Here is a 17417-nt window from a genome sequence, read left to right as displayed (position 1 = left end):
CCCAACGTCTTGAAAGTAGTACTTTTCAGTACTATCGATGTTTTGGGCAAGTTGTAAAAATCGTGATCAAAATAATAGATCGCAAAGTTTGCTCGTGTGTAATATTGGTTACACAACAATTAGTTTTTTTCAAAAAAACTTTGTTGAAAAATTTAAACATACAACATTTTTAATTTTGTGAATCCTTAACGAGGTTCTGCGAAATAATAGTCGGCTTTTCCGAAAAACATGCTATCGAAAATTAAAACAAAATTTTTATTAATAATAATAAAACACGAAACCAAAGAAAATTATTTTTGCCTGCAACTGAAACGTAGCATTTTTTATTATGATATCAAAAATTTTAATGTGTTGTATTGACACTTAACATTTGATTAGATTCGTTTTCCCTTTTCATAGATTATTTAAAAAAAATTTTTTGTTGATAACATTTTAAGCCTTCTTTTTAATATCTGAATCCTAGATTATAAACACGGTTTTAAAACACATTTCCGGTAGCAACGTGTTTTCACTATTTTAAAACACGCTTCCCACAGCAACATGTTTTAAATTAATGTTTTCACAATTTTAATTAAAAATTAAAATGAAAAAAATAAATAAAAATAAATAAATAGAATAAAAAAAATTGAATAACACTTATGCGAAAACGCTTAAAAATCTCGGGTACGTAACTCGCATACGCTCGTTGCATAACGACAGCCGTCGAACTTTATGCTTGTATTTTCGCACTCGTATTATTACCAACTATTCCGTATGCGTTTTGATACAACAAAAAATGCTTTCTCTAATCAACAAATAAAGTAACATGAAACTTACATTTTTAAAGAGCTGAGTCTACCTAAGGAAAGTTAGTACAATTTTTTTTGCAATTTTTGTAGTTTTAACGAGGTTTTAATAACTGATACTATTACTATAGTGTGTTGCAGTGTAGACATTTTTGCTTAGACGACTTCTTATTTAAGTATTTCGTAAAATTTGCTCACAATTTTGTTATTTTCTTACACTTGATTATCTTTGAAGTACCTGTAGTTCTAAGGGAAAAAAATAGACATCTAAACTATGTCAAAGTCAAGTGATTTTTTATTTTTATCACAAAAGTGAGGAAATCTAACGTTTCGTAAAAAGTTTATTTGTGCACAAAAACACAATTTTTGATATTTGGACTAATTGGTAATTACCAAGCGAATCGAAGAACCAATGTTCAACAATCCAATATAAAGCCCAAAGTTCACTCCAACCGATAAGAAATTTTATCAAACAACACGTCTTCAGCACTTTAAATAGCAAATAGAGATTGAGGTCACTTGTTATTTTTTCTTGTTTACGGTAAATTTCGTACCTGCCTATCAGCAAAGCCCTTTATTACCACTAACCCATATCTGATAACAGAAACATACGAAAGCTGTGTTTACTATCATCGGAAATTTACCAAAAAATCGAGTACACACTTATTGATAAGGGGATATTATTAGTCTTCCAGTCATTACCCAATATTTATTTGCTATAACAAATTGACATAAACAGTGCGTTCTGCATGGTTGTGCCTCCACGAAGCCAAAATGACGAGCAATTTATTAAAAATTGGGTTTATCGGAGGCGGAAAAATGGCCCAGGCCATGGCTAAGGGATTCATCTCGGCAGGTCAGTTGAACCGATCCTTAGATATCTCCCCTAAAATTTTCCTAGGTCTGGCCAAGGGTGAGACCATGATTTCCAGCTGCCATCCGTCGGACTTGGCGTCGGCGAAGGCTTTCAAGGTTTCCACCAACTAGCTAAAAATCTCGTTTTAACTTTCACTTCAGGAATTAGGAGCCGAATCTCTGTTCGAAAACGTCCCCGTGGTGAAAAAATCGGACGTTATCATCGTCTCCGTGAAACCCTCAGTGGTGCCGATCGCCCTCGGCGACATAAAAAAGGCCGCAGATGTGAAAGCCGACAAATTATTTCTATCAATCGCGATGGGAGTGACAATAAAGCAGCTGGAACAGGTGACTTCCGGCACTTAGCTTGAACCCGTCTAAACTTTATCAGTTCTTGCCTTCGGAGTCTCGAGTGGTTCGAGTGATGCCGAACACGCCCGCCCTCGTCCGCAGCGGCACTTCCGTCTTCGTCACCGGCAGCAGGGCCACCGAGAAGGACGCCGAAACCACCAAGAAGCTGCTCCAGGCCGTGGGGACGTGCGAGCAGGTCCCCGAGGGCCTGCTGGACGCCATAACGGCCCTCAGCGGCTCGGGGCCGGCATATGTAAATGTCGCCGCTCGTTAGCGCGATTTGCGAGATTATTTTTCCAGATTTATGTCCTCATAGAGGCGCTCGCCGACGGCGGCGTCAAGATGGGCCTTCCGCGGGATTTAGCATATAGATTGGCCTCGCAGACGGTGCTAGGGGCCGCGCAAATGGTGAGGGACACGAATACGCACCCCGGGGTGCTCAAGGACGACGTCACCTCCCCGGCGGGCTCGACGGCGGCCGGATTGCATTTTCTCGAACAGAAAGGTGAGTCGTAAAAATTTGACGGATTTATTGCTTCATTAAGAGGGTGTGCGTGTGGTATGATTTATTTGATGGCGGTGGTGAGTCCAAAATACTCGGGACTATGGAGTGCCAGATTGTGGCTTTTGTGTAATGCGTTTTTGATGGAACTGCAGCACACACGCACGTTTTAAATCTTCAACGAGGTTTATGATGACGGGATTTAGACATTTTTCCGACATTAGGGCTCCTACATTAAAATTAAAAGGGTCATATTTTTAGACACGTGTCTGGACCGTGTGGTAACCAAAATACTGGCGTGTTATAAAGAACAGTATGCTTGTCAAAAACGGTTTATTAATGCTAGTCGTTACACACCTAAGGATTTTCTACCCTAACTTCACATACTTTGGTGTACAATTTTTTGTTTGTGTTTAAATTTTAATTTTGCTTCGTTTTTTATGAAATAATGTATTTTATCTTTGTGTTATTATGTATATGTACCTACTAAATGCCAGGTCAAACAGCACAGCAACTATTGAATTTCTAGCGAAGAAAACAAACTAAATTAACAACTCCAGTCATTGTTTTTGGTACATATTACTCTTTATCTTATCATAGCAGAATAAGAATTTATTTTTACAACTATCTCTATAATAGTTAACTGTTCTTATGATTAATAAAAATGCAATCAAGAATTTCATTATTACCAGTAAATTTGTAAAAATCTAAAAACATACATAGGTATCAAAGAAATTATCAAACTAACAATATTAGGTCAATGTACAAGATTTTTTTTGTTTTTTTTTTGTTTTTTTCATTCAAACTACTTCTGTAGTTTGGATCATCTCTCACTTACCGAAATTATTATTGTTATTATTATTGTTAATTATTGTTAATACCTACTACCTTTTAACATTCGATTTCGCATTCGCTTATTAAAATTTTAATAAAAAATAAAGTCAGTTAATATACTTAATATTATATTCCACAAATCATGAATTATCATAATAGGTAAGACACAAAATTGTAAATTCTAAAATTGTATAAATTGTATATTTACTCTTATATGCGATTAATAATTATACTTATTACTACCAATATTTTTATAGCTCCTTAGCTATTGATACATAATGATTAATAATAATGCCATTTTTCAGTAGAAAAATTTCTATTTAGGGTCGTTTTTATAATGGTTTGATAACTTTATCATGGGGTTAAATCTTGAAAAATACATTATAATTAATTGTAAATAACAATTATACCATAAATAACTTATCCAGCTTATCCTGAGTTCATCTGACAATTGCAAAATCTACCCTTATTGGTTACATCAACCTTGATACCACAATAATTGTAAATTGAATAAATAAAATAAATTAAATAATTAAAGTTGGCGTTTATTAGTATGCCTTTTACTTATAACTTCTCCATAAAAAATTGACACAATTTTATTTCTTCATACTTCTAAGAGCTTCTAAGAGCCAGTTTACATAATTGTCATTATGTCAGCAGATTTAATAAAAAAAAATTAAAGCTAAAATGTAAAAGTAAGATAAATTAATTCAAAATTTTTACGTCGCTTTCGTTAACAATAATTATTGCACTGAACTTTTGTAGGTCAAATCAAATCAAATCGATTATTTTTTAATCTACGTTTACTATAACCAGCACAGTTAGGTTGATACTGATCGAAGTTTAAGACGTTGTGGATAAATAATAATTTTGATTTTGTTAATACGCTCGTAAGATCAATTATTATAATTCATTTACTAATTATTTTATTTTATTTTGATTCTGTAATACACTCACCCAACTTAATCTAATAACTAAAAAACAGCTATTTTTTAGATAAGTCTCATCTAATCAAAAACAAGAAAAAGTCAATAAAATAATGTTTCTTAATAATTATTATATACAGAATGTCTCAAAATTGGCAATTTCCGAGTTCAAAGCATTGTAGAGAAAACTTCAGAAGTCCAATTAAAGAAAAAAAAAAGATTCGGGACTTCCCCAAAAAGATACCTATACATTCAAATGGAGGCTAAAAGTTTCAGTGTGTATTGTTATTTGTGGTGTATATGATTGTGGAGAATAATGTACAACAATTTGTCAATTTATTTATTTTAGAGTAAAAAAAATCGTAAACTTCTTTAATTTGCAGTTTTATTTTTAAGAAAAATTACAATTTAAGATTTTTTTGCTCCAAAGTAAAGCTGAATTTTCAAGTGTTTTCCACAATCATCTACATCAAAAAACAATAAACACTGATATTTTTTGCCTAAATTTAAAAAAAAACGCAAAGTGCACCTGAAACCAAGTCCTGAAGTCCCGAATTTTTATTTTGTTTTTATTTGTATTTGGATTGCTGATGTAATTCTCTACAACGCTCTTAATTCGGAATAGAATATTTTCAGAAGGTTTTTATTAGTTTAAGGGTTTCTATAAGTAGGTACGTTTTACATTTATGATTTTGTAATAAATACCAAAAAGGTCGGTTTACAAAACATTTAATTGCTATCAAATTTTGTAATGAGCCTCAAAAGTTTATAGGTCATTTTCGACATAATTTATGAAAAGTTTTAAAAACTTTTTTGTTTGAAAATATAATTTTTTGGCATTGTATCATGCGTTTACGTATATCGTAAATTACGTATATCGTAAATATATCACTCAGGATACGTGAAAAATGCTTGTCAAACTACTCTGATATATTTTTTTTGAACGCATGTTAGATAGGATATTTATTTATTGTTTTTTAACTTATTTATATCCTTGGGTTAAAATAATGCGTCTGCTTTTGTTCTTAATTTGTTAGTAAGCACCTTAAATGCATGAATTAAGTGCTATTCTATATATCTATAAATCTATTCTATAAATAAAAATAACGAAAAACGAAGCTAATTCAATCTTTCCCTCTTTACAGGTTTCAGAGCAGCTGTGATCGGAGCAATTGAAGCCGCGACCCAGAGATGTCGCGAGGTTGCTCAAAGCGACCCAACAAAATAATTTCGAAAGCACCGACAACCCATAATCGTAGATCATTCTTAATTTTATTTTATAGGTAACAAAACATAATATATTTTTAGTAGCAAATAAAAAAATCATCAAATTAATAATTCTACTTCGACGAGACATTTTTGATGAAATATACAAATCGCGTTTTAGACCCGCTTTATCATTTCGGAGATTTATTATTATTACCTGTCCAATCTTCGTTTAACATTTTTTAATTTTTATTACCCACCAGACTGAACACTGGTGATATATCCATCCACGTCACGAAAAATACAAAACCGTCAAGCCGGCCCTGCTCGCCGTTTCGCTTCGCCGGGATCAAGTCGGCGCTTTCACGCGACTTTTTGAGCGGACCTTGTAGTTATGCACTGATAAATTCAACAGCTGATTTTGACGTCTAAACATATGATTTATGACATAATTGGGGGGCGCAGCGGGGCCGCGGGCGGCGCGCGGGGGCGCGGGCCGGCTCGGGGGCGGCGGCCGGGCTGCAATAAGAAAATTTCCCATTAAAAAACGTCAATTTTTCACATTGGGGCCCGAGTCGGCCGATGCGATTGCGCAATGCAATTTCCCTAGTCAGCTGAGTTCATTGTCAAAGTGTATCGAACGGACACCGGTTGTCACTTCTCTAATGTAACAGTTAGCCTCCGTTTATTTTCCACTGATTTCCGGTGCGGATTCGCAAATCGCAGTGCAATAGGACCGGTCCGGCATCGAGCGCACCCGGAACGGCTGTCTCTGGTGAGTTACTCCGGTTTTCCGGCGATTTTCATTTAAATTTGTGAGGTTAAGAGTCTTTGTTTCACTGTGCGCATGCTGGCTTAGAGGAATATTCCATCGAACTTGTCAGTTTCACCGTAAAAAGCCGGCCGGTTTGTTTCTTTCTTCATGCCATCTCTTACTTTATTTTCCACGATAGTCCACTTGATATTGTGATCAATCCTATTCGGATGTTTAGCGTTTAGCAATTGTTAGGTGTGATTTTTACGTTCTGTCAATACTTCAAAAGACTGTTGATAGGTGAGTGGCCACAAATTAAAATCCAAAATTACCGTAATTCACAACATTCATTCACAAATGACAAGATTTTGGTATTTTTTAAGTGCTAATGAGCCCCCATGTCATTGCTGCATTTTTCCATTATTATGCAATCACAGCCCCCTTAGAAACAGTCCAAACTCTGGTGTTTTGGAACATTTTCATAAATAATAACTGATTTTGGATTCAGGTTCTAACAGGTTTGAAAAATTCAATGGGTAATTGTCACAATTTACAAATCTCAAATTTACTGTTCTCTACAAATGACATTTATAAGTTTCAATATTTTGATTTTTTTTATGGGAGTTGGGAATTTCTATGTGATTGTTACACTTTTTTACAGTAAATTTTAACGTTTTAATAAACAAATTTTATCATATTCAGGTTCTGACAGGTTTGGATGAATAGGTAAAATCCAAATCAATTATGTTTTATTTTATTGATACAAAGTAGTTATTTGAATCGTTTTTCATATGTAAACCCAAATTGATCAATGGTCAGAGAGAATATTATGTTAATTTCGCAGCTGAAATACCCAGCCACAATTTATCTATCACCAAATTAATAAGTTGCTTTTTTATATTCTTATTAATATTTATTGTTTTTTGTTTATTCAAATTTCTGCCAAAGTAATCTAGTTGCCATTCATACATGGTTACGATAACCCAAACAAATTTAATAAATAAGACAGACTAATATCTACAAATTGTAAGTTAATCCCAAATAACAGCTCTCTTTGATGAGAAAATAGTAATTTGAAATGTTTTGTCGCAAACAAACAATCTACAATCTACACACGGGTTCTAGATTTAGTGTTACAGAAATTACTAAATTGGTCATATGATTCTCTAATAGTTACAATTACTCGTATTTTCTTCTATACAACATATTATAAAAAGAAATACTCAGCAAAAAATAAACAAAACTGGTCTGTCCAATGTCATTATCTCCTAATCACCATATTTAATAAATTGCTATTTTTTATTTGTGTTCTGTTAGTTTCTTAATTGTTATTTAAAAAAAAACAAAATGAATTAAAAAATAACTAAATTCTTTGTCCATGATTTACAAAAAAATCTAATTTTATGTTTTTTCATGTACAGATTATAATTAAATATTAAATAATATGGAAAAAAAGAATAAAGGGTTTTGTTCTGGGACTTTTTTCTCAACAATGTACCACTGTGGCTTTGCACCAGTTTTTAAACACCTTGTAGGTGGTTTTAATCAAAAAGAAAATCGAATTACAGAAAATTTAAATATTTTAACAGGATTTTTTTTTGAAGATTCTTTCTGATAGTGGTATTTTCTGAGTTTTTACAATTATTAAAGGTTAAAACACGGCTTACAATTAAAAATCCTGAGCGACGTCCTAGATGATACTAGAAAATAAAAAATTTACATAGCATGTGGTAAAAATTTCATCATAATCACTAAAATGGTCAGCTTTGTTTGCGGTAATCATTGGAATTCTGGAAAACGATTTTTTTAAAACTAATAAGTGTATTATGAAATTGTAGGTATTTTTTTGGACACTAACCAATTTTTTGCTGTAGTATTTTTGCTACACACTCGTACGAGTTGAAGGTTATTTCAAGACGTTAAACTGCCAACATCTAATTGCTTGTGTTTGCTAATCTAATAACAACAATGTTTGCAATTTTTGCTAATAGAAGAGGAGTCAAATTAAAAAAAGCTTCAATTTTAACGGTTTTTTGGCAACGAAACAACACAATTCTCATAAATCTGGAGTTGATGGCACTGAAATTTTTCAAAAGATTTATCTTACCGCAGAATTTGGCGAAAAATGGATTGCTTGTCTAATTTCACTCATGTCATGATATCAATTTTTATTCCTCTCGGAGCTCTAAATTAGCTGTTCCTACATTATACGAACAGATGAATAGGGATGTTATGTTCTGTGATGTAATATACATATTTTCCGTGTAGGTACATTGTTACTAACTGGCATTAGTTTAGTATAGCATATTCGGAAGACCAGTACAATAACCAAACAATTTTTTTTGCACAAAGTTTTATGGTCTTTTTGGAACCAATCAACTTGCCATGATTACCAGTTACTAAAAAATACTAAAATACTAATAGTAATTTGTAAACAGGAAAAATAATTTTTTTCTGTTATTCTTTACTGGTTACAATATGCATTCATACTAATTCTGAAAGTCAAAATATACGGTATCCCTATTTATTTTGGCTTTGCCATCGGTGAGATTATGCAAATGTCGAATTTTCTCGCAAGGTCTTGTTAATAAGAAGTTTGCGCTTTGACGGTTTAGTTCCTTTTGGGGTTAGGAGAGCCATGAAACGACGACCCTCGGCACTCACAGCTCCCCAGCCTTGCATCTAAATGCATTCATCTTTTTAAATCATGTCTGTTTTATTTGCATGCATTCGGATCGTTTTAGGAATTCCACCGACTTATGGGGGAGTTTTCACCTTGAAAAATGGGGTGAGCGTCGAAATATTTTATACCCGGATTAGGGGTTGCGGTTAAGACCGTGTCTCACGTTATGAACATAAATAATTAAGCGTTGGGTCAGATTTACAATTTTTAAACTAGTGGTGCCCTAGTTTGCATAAACTGCTAAGAAATAATTTCAGTGAGTTGTACAATGTGTCCAAGGCTTTTGCCTCATTGTGAAACAGTCGAAAAAATCTCAGGTGATTGTTTTGTGATTGAAGGTAATTAAAATCGTTAATATGGCTATATTTGTAACTATTTATAGCTTTGCTGTCAGCGTTTGTTTGTATTTCCTAATTCTGCCAGTAAAAACGTTTTTTAATTCTAATCACACGCAATTAGTAAAAATAAATACAATACCCCGGATCCAGTGTCCGGAACACCTGGTACATACATCTCCTGGTTATTAATTTTCTAATGATGAGAGGTATTTTTAGGTTTCGGAGCGTGTTTTGTTCGCTTTTTATGACTTTTCTAACCTGAACATTTACTACCTCGTAAATCAAAATTTTTAATTGATCATTTAAAACATTCGTCGGAAATCGGAAAACTTTTGGAAGTATTGAAATGTTGGGGCGATTTTATGGCTTTTAAAACATTAAAATTATTGTACTGGTAGCTCAATTAAATTTATAACAGAAACAAAATTTTCGACTTGGCTATTGGTGAATGTGTAGGAAAGGAGCCAAACAGTAATTTTAATTTTTCCAATTAAAAGTGTCGTAATTTTCATTAAATGTCTTGCGAAATGAGTTGTATTTGTTTATGTGCAACGTTTAAATTCTGCAGCCTCATGACACTAGTCTTTTAATTGAGAAATTGCTCAACATCTGTGTCATAAATCGGCTCCTGGAACAGAATAACAATAAATAATTTATAAGATTGTTCTAAATTTTATGTAATCTTATTAATAAATTTCTTTCTTTTGGTCATGTTTCGAGTTAATCTCGTTCCTCTTGGCGTAGGTTATTTAATTATGTGGCTCATTCTTAGTCACGTATGTATTTTAATTTCAGTTATTTGTTAAGGTGATATAAGCACAGTTTCTGTTCCTTGACAAGATAGTCACATTCGAGTTAACGATTTAGAACGGTCTGCATTTTAATTTGAATAATTGTATGTCATATAATATAAGGAAATGTAATTCTCATTTTTAATAACAGTAATGATCTTCATAACTTTAAAAAACCATTATGCCGAAGCACTCGAATTCGTTTCCGTGGATTTCTTCAGGTTCACTGCTTTTTGACGTAATCCTTCCCAGGCTCACCCTCGGCTACAAAAATTCCCGACAATTGTTGCCTGTTATTAGGTTTGTACTTGTATAACACGTGATTGTAGGCGAGAGATACTTTCATTTTAATGTAACCCATTATCTTCAAATCATAAGCGCACCAAGCCGATTATTAGGAAGCGAAAGATGTTGTGAGACACAATTTTCTCATTACATGGGAAATGGTTTAAATTCCGCTTTTACCAGTGACTAAGTTGAAATTTTATATTGTTGTGATAACTCGAAGGTTTTGTTTTTTCTGCACATTACAATAATACCTGTTAGCCTTATCGGGCGTTTTTGCTATTAAGTAGCATTTAAATTTTCCAGTGAGCAACCACACATTACGTTCTAATAATAAGTATATGGAAATTTTTTTGTTCGAATAGAAATGAGGTTTTTTGTGGGTGGGTTTGCGGTATCGTTGGTCAAGGAACGAAGAAGTTATTTAAATTATGCTTTTCTGGGCTTGTAGTCATTTTAATTAGGCGTTTATGGCGAAAATGTAAATTTGTAGTTTTCAAGTTTACGAAAAACAATTTATTTTGTGTAAGTGTATATGCAAACTATTAGCAGTTGTGTAAACAATAAAAAATTTCGCGGCATTAAATTATAGAATGAGGTGCAAAATGGCATTTTTCCATTTGTTGGTGGGGTGATAAGCAAATTGGGTAATGTGGGCTTAGGGCAATTACAGGAGCTAATGATAATATATGTTTCTGGAGCAAACTGGGTCCTTTGTACCATTTACATCAAAATGTGCTAAATTCTGCTTAACCCGAATTTATGTTTTCATTATTCGGTATCCCCGGTGTAAAATGTATTGTGTTAATTATTTGATAGAGGGTGAATGTGGAGGAGAGGTTTTGTTGCGCATCTTTGGTAATTAATTTAAGGCAAATATTTTCACATGTTGGCAACTAACAATAAACGGGGGAAAATCCGCATTGCAACAATTCGTTCCAGGAACAATGTGGGCCAGGAATTAATTATTAAACTCTCGTCACAATGACAAATCATTCCGAAATTTAATCGACTTTCCGACTCCTCTTTTGGCAAACTGGCCGATTACGTTTTTATTTCCTTTCGATCGGTGCAGTAAATCCATCGCCATCTTTCCCTTGATAATTTCATTTTATCCGAGTGGCAATTTTCTCTCAAACTGGAACACTTTCTTCTATTTCCTTCCGAGTAATTTTTTCAATTATGTCCCATACATAAGCACGATAAATCGATTCGCGCTCCCCGAACGAATTTGCTCCGAAAAGTCGAAAATCATTCACTCGATGTGATTGCCAAAGCTTCGCGCAAAATAAATTATATTTTGAAACGTATTGTTCCTGTGGCATCGCACGCTCCTTATATTGATTAAAACTGCCAACTCGCAAGCCACACGTTTGTATTTTGCACGCCAAGATCGGGAAAAGTTAACAGTGGGGCTCATATCGCCTAATTAAAATAGTTCAGTTGGAGCGAATTTTGACAGTTCTGACGCGCCCCCGGGGAACCCCCGCTAATCGTCGTTGTTAATTTACCACAATCGGGGTATCAGAGTATGACGCGACTTTTTGCTCCTCTTCGAGGATACGTGTATGCGGTTAATTTATTGCCGACGATATGAATTGCGCTGAAAGCGCGCTTCGTTTTTAATTAGAATTAACAGTAGTCTGTTCCAATTCGCGTCTAATTTCGTCCTGATTATTTTGTTGTAATGTTCGGTTGCGGTTAGCACGTTATCCACCTCGGAGTTGACGTTGTTCGGGAAAGGTAGAGGAGTGTTTTAAATTCGTCGTTTTTTTATCCTGTCTGCTCGTGGCAAGCAATTTATTCATTTGTAACTGAAAGTGAAACTCATTAAAACTTTTCTACTAAAATAAATCGATGCTTCGCATACACACAGCCGGTTATAATTTAGGAAAACGACTGAAATAATATGTATAATCAACGGGTCCCTGTTATGACTCGGCAAATATGTATGCGGTTGTGCTACTGTCCACTTCCTAACGAAGTTTGCTGTACCACTTTGTATTTACTTGACGTTCATAAAGAGGCCTTAATGTACGCCAAACTTGCCATATAAAACCCTTTGTTTTTGCTTTCAACTTTGGATTTAATTATAACAAATTGTTTGTGTTGACAGAAGGTTTGGGACGCGAAATGTGGAGAAACAACAGCCAATTCTTGTGGTTTTCATACTAGCGAAGTTAATTATTGCCAACGGCAATCGCATCTACTGATTCCTTTGGGATAAACGATCACTCGAGTGACTTGTAGAACAATAGCTACTTTGTTATTATTGGAAATAAACATTTTCTAGTTAATTGTTTTATTATTTGGATACCATTCACGATAAAGCAAAAAGTAAATGAGAATAAGAAAAATTAAGAGCCATCTGGTTGATTTTCTGACTTGGTGCATTGAAGACTTGAACCGTTTCGTTATGTAATTGTGATTTTTCACTAAATAATAAATTGTTTGAGTCTGCGATGGACTAGGGTTTCGAACAAGTTCGATAGATGGCTATGATAATGGAAATTTTCAACATCTACAGACTGTTTCCTCTAAACCCCACATTAGAAGTATTGAAAGTTCCAATAAACATATTTATTTAAAAGTTGGTGCTTAGACGTAATTCGTTAAGTTTTGCTCAAAGAAAATATTTTCACGATCGCGGCACTTCCGGTTTACCGGAAGTCGCTATTAATTTTTTGTTTTAAATGGAAAGCTTTGTTTTTCACTGCGTTTTTGGATTAGTCGAGTTATTTACGCCCGTTTTTATCAGTTTTTCTACACTTAATTTTAACCATTTTCGAGATATTTTAGATTTTTTGAAATTTTTTGGATTTGCTTCTGTCACTTAAAAAATCGGTAACTCTCTTAGTTTTAGAGATTTCGAAATCATATTTGGAGTATTAAAAGAGAAAGCCTATATCTGTTCTCCAGTGTGTTCAAAACTGGAAAAAAGTTAATAAAACCAAAAAGATTGAAGAACTTCAAGTACTCATAGCTTAATTTTTTCAAATGGGATGTCCCAATTTTTATTTTACTAGATGGACGAGAATTTTTTCTGCATAGATCTGTATTATCTTTCCTTATACCTATCTGTGATAATTTTCAAGTTATGTTGGTTTTTTAACATTGTAGAAAATTTCTTACTAACCACAGATTTTTGCATAGTTTCCCATAAAAATATTTCTGATTAAACAAACGAGAATCTCTGTTGTGTTGTCCGTCCTGTGAAAGCAAAATAAATTCATTGAATATTGGTTTGAAAAACTTTAATTTCTCACATTTTTTTCTTGTTTCTACGACAATCTATGATGGCCTATGGCTAATGAATTTTTCAACCCAAACAAAAACTTGTTTTAACTTGAAAACTATTAAACATAAGTATTAACTGGTAATACTGGTCGATGCAAAATTAAATTCTCTTTGATTTAAGGAAATAAAACTTGTGGCATTTCATTTGAAAAAAATGAGTTATGGGTGCTTAAAGTTCTGAAAACTTAACTTTAAACATTTAGGGTTTGTAATTTTTTTTTAGAAATTTGAAAACACGAAAAGGAAGATAAGATCTAGGCTTCCTGTTTTAATAAATGAGCTAGAAAATATTTTCAAATTTAAAAAATGACAGAGTTATCGATTTTTGAATTGGAAGGTACAAATCTTAAAAAAAAAATAAAAACCTCAATTATTTCGTAAACGGCTAAATTTTGGTATAGGGAATGAAAACTACCTTAAAATAACTCTAGTAATCCAAAAACGCATTAAAAAACATAGCTTTCCATTTAAAATAAGGGAGGAAGCAACTTCCGGTATAACCGGAAGTGTCATCATCTAGAAAATGTTTTCATGGAGCAGGACCTAGGAGATTATGGTTGTGTACAAGTTTTCAGATGACAATCATTATTAGAACTACCAATAGTTTTAATGTGAGGTTTAGACGGAACACTTGCAAAAGCTGTTTCAAAACTATAAATTATTTTTTTAAATAAGATTAATGAAATTGTAAAATAGCTATTAATGTGTAAATTACATTATCTGTTATTTTTTTGAAGCGCATGAATAATTTAAAACAGCTAATTTTGAGAGATAATGCGAGATTGGCGATTTTACAGTTTTGAAACAGCTAATAAGTGGGGAGTTGAATTTAAAAAATAAACACGGAAAGGTAGGTACATCATTAGATCCAATTAAATCGTTCTAAAATTATCTCAATTTTTTTGGAGAGTCGCTGAACGGTCAGAATGGTGGATAAAAGTTTGCAGTTGTCGCGGTTATTTTTGCGCGAATTCGGGGATAAAATTAGGCATTTTTGTTCGGGGAGGGAACTTTTCCCAAAGTTCATATTTTGACGTCAGTGCTATAAATGTAAATCTGCAAACTCGTTCCAAAGTTTCACTTTCAATTAGACAAAATCTTTGGCTAATTGTTCCCATGTTGTGGAGGTCTGAAGTGGAGCGCAAAGTTTGTGTTTGAAAAATACTGTTTGCAGTGGAACATAATCAGATTCGGAGTTTTCTTAGAGCAGTTACTTTTCCTATTGTTGGTTGGAATTTATGACAAACATGAAGCAGTGCAACTACTTTGAATTCACTGTTATTTCTCACTTGAGAAGTCGTATTTGAGGAATTTTACTGCTGGCAATGAATTGTTTCGCTTACTCCTTGCAGGAGTTTTCCTTTCGAGCGCACTTGTCTCCTCGCCTTCGCCGTTTCCATTGTGTTTCTTCCATCATACGTCGCTTTGTTTCGTTGGAAATATTTACGAGGAGGATTAGTTCTGATGCTCTGAAGCAGGTGGTGTTACGCAGTATGTGGGATGAAATTAGCTTTCCTTTCAGATTCCTGCAAAGTTCATTCCGAAACGCTTTGAACCAAAGCAAAATCATACGTCTTAATAAATAAACTAAGACTGGAGCACTTGAGCTGGGTGCTATTAAGAACAGTAGGGAAATAAAGCTCGTGTAGAATTTTATTTTTCCAATTGCTTTGGGAATCTTTATGACGGGGCTTTAGAATGTAACCCAGTTCGAACACGAATCAAATGCACAAGGAAAATAGCACAGCGTTAAATCAACTTTAAATGCATAATCCGAAGCCATGATTTCGTGAATTTAAAAATATGTTGGCTGAAATATGTGAAAAGTTTCGCTTCAGGCCGAGTTATTTTCAGCTGACAGTTCCTATAGTAAACACGGTCTCGAGAGATCATTTCCAAGTATTTTCTTTCAAAGACCATAAAACACGCTACGTGCTATGTAAACTTTTTTAATTAGTTCATCTAAGTCGCTGAACAGCAATCCGGAAATGCGATAAAGGAACGGGAAAAGAGCCCGATAAATAAATGCAGCCGCTTCCAAACTCAAAATTATCTCTGCATTATTTTGACAAAAAATATTTTATCCACTTTTCCAGGGACAATTACCAAAATGAAATTGGTACAAAGCTCATTGCATTGATCGGATCAGCGTCAAATTTCAGATTGTGGGGGTTGCCATATTCATTTCTTTTCAGGCGAAGTTTTATTCGAATGAACCTGAAACACAAACATCGAATCTTATTAATCCGCTCGCTCTATTCAGCAAGTTTATTAAATCCGGCTCAACATCCCGCCCGCTTTTTCCAGATCATGTTCACATACCTTTTGGCATTGTTTTCAATGACCGAGCAAAGGAAACCTGAAATTATTCAAAAATAAATCGCACTCAGATCTAAACATTAGGTCCAGCAGTGGAACAGCTTTTCTCAACAAAAAGACTTGTATAGGAGATATTGTCGAGATTTATTTTACGTCGGCGTTAGTAATGGGCTAAACCGTGGATTATAGCAATAGAAATAATTTATTACCGACGCAGTTCTTTGTATGGCAACGCGTAGCCGTTTAAACCCATTTTACGCATGTGGACTTTATTAGCACTAAAAGACGTATTTTACATTTACACGGAAAATAAAACGGGAAAATTTGCTCTTACTTGGAGTATTGCACTAATAATTTTACGTGTGCACCGGTAAAGTGTTAAACTTAACATAATTGACATTTCAACTTGTGTTATTACTCTTTTATGCTAATCAGCCCGCCTTATATGGCGATAATAAATTCAACCTAATTTTTTCAATAACAAAAAAATGACATAAATAATCTTTACGATTTTTATTGCTAATTTATTTATAAGGTGTAATTAAAAATTCGGGTGATTGTTATGGAAGTCTGATTTTCACGTGTCGACGAATAATTTATCGCTTTTTTAAACAAACAAAATTCGGCACAGATTGCCAACTTACTCGCCTTTAAAACCTAGCAGAAATTTTATTATGTTTTATTTCATTACTAAGCGAATTACAGTCATTGCCCATAATTTTAATTTTTTTAGCGCCAATCTACTTAAAATTTGACGTGTGCTTAATTTATAATCACTGCCCACGTGTCTGAATTTTACCGGTGTTGTGTTTAGCATGATCATTAGCTTTGTTAAACCAATTTAAAAATGTTAAAAATGGTAATGCGTATTATGTAACAAAATGGGTAATTACTTTATAAAAAACGCTTTGTTATTTATGGCTAGAGACTAATTATTTCTGGAGTTTTGCTCCTTGAAACAACTTTTCGTCTAGAATTTCTCTAATTAGCGAATTTTTTACGATTGAAGCTCCAGTTTCCCAAAGCTCGTAGTTAAAGTAGTTAGATTTAATTAAAAAGCACATGAAGGCAACTCTTAAAGTGTAAAGTTTGGGCAGTGACGAATTACGCGGAAACAAAAGACATTTGCAGAAGGTAATAAACGCGATCTCTCGGGGCGACATTTTCCCTGTTGTCGACTGTACGTTTGAGAGAAACCGTGCTCATTGCGTAAAAATGGGTGGAACACCGTGTAATAAAATAATTAGAGGAATTTTATGCAAATATCGAAATTGCAACAGATCGGGCTCATTGTTTAACATACAAATGAACGTAATCCATATGAACAGAGTAACGGGACATGTTGAAAGGTTTGCTAGTGTTAGGATTTTTTGCGATCTTGCAGGTGCTCGGATAATCCAATTGGCTATTCATTGCGTCTGAGCATAATTGAATTATTTTAATTGAAACAGTCATACATGGGAGATGGTCAGTTTCACATTACCATTATCT

The 17417-nt window shown here is 33.8% G+C and overlaps 2 protein-coding genes across 4 annotated transcripts in view; both read left to right on the top strand.

The window, feature by feature from the left end:
• Positions 1–1303: 1303 nt before the first annotated feature.
• P5cr-2 (Pyrroline-5-carboxylate reductase-like 2) lies at positions 1304–12607 on the top strand. 2 transcript variants are annotated; one of them, XM_008192816.2, is made up of 7 exons: positions 1304–1641; positions 1687–1757; positions 1803–1988; positions 2032–2244; positions 2292–2496; positions 5399–5536; positions 12430–12607. In XM_008192816.2, exons 1-6 carry the CDS (start codon positions 1560–1562, stop codon positions 5479–5481), a joined length of 840 nt encoding a protein of 279 aa, XP_008191038.1. In that variant the 5' UTR covers positions 1304–1559; the 3' UTR covers positions 5482–5536; positions 12430–12607. The 2 variants fall into 2 exon arrangements, with proteins under 2 accessions (XP_008191038.1, XP_975446.1); XM_970353.5 differs by having other exon boundaries at positions 1305–1641; positions 12427–12607.
• The window catches only part of Sesn (Sestrin), a 164717-nt gene continuing 153311 nt past the window's right edge, over positions 6012–17417 (top strand). The window contains exon 1 of one of the 2 annotated variants that reach the window (XM_008192814.3): positions 6012–6234. The gene's annotated coding sequence lies outside the window, so the exon portion shown is untranslated. Of the gene's footprint in view, positions 6235–6285; positions 6514–17417 lie in introns of those variants that run through there. The other variant, XM_008192815.3, reaches the window with a different exon arrangement.

Source organism: Tribolium castaneum, chromosome 1, assembly GCF_031307605.1.
Source record: "Tribolium castaneum strain GA2 chromosome 1, icTriCast1.1, whole genome shotgun sequence".
Taxonomy (NCBI): Eukaryota; Metazoa; Arthropoda; class Insecta; order Coleoptera; family Tenebrionidae; genus Tribolium; species Tribolium castaneum.
The sequence above is the reverse complement of the archived record's forward strand: the minus strand, read 5'-3'. Positions and strand labels throughout refer to the sequence as shown.

Coding starts and splice junctions, on each gene's coding strand:
- P5cr-2 (XM_008192816.2), top strand. CDS start 1,560: ATGACGAGCAATTTATTAAAAATTGGGTTTATCGGAGGCGGAAAAATG. Junction 1,758..1,802: donor CGTCGGCGAAGGCTTTCAAG/GTTTCCACCAAC, acceptor CTTTCACTTCAG/GAATTAGGAGCCGAATCTCT. Junction 1,989..2,031: donor CAATAAAGCAGCTGGAACAG/GTGACTTCCGGC, acceptor AAACTTTATCAG/TTCTTGCCTTCGGAGTCTCG.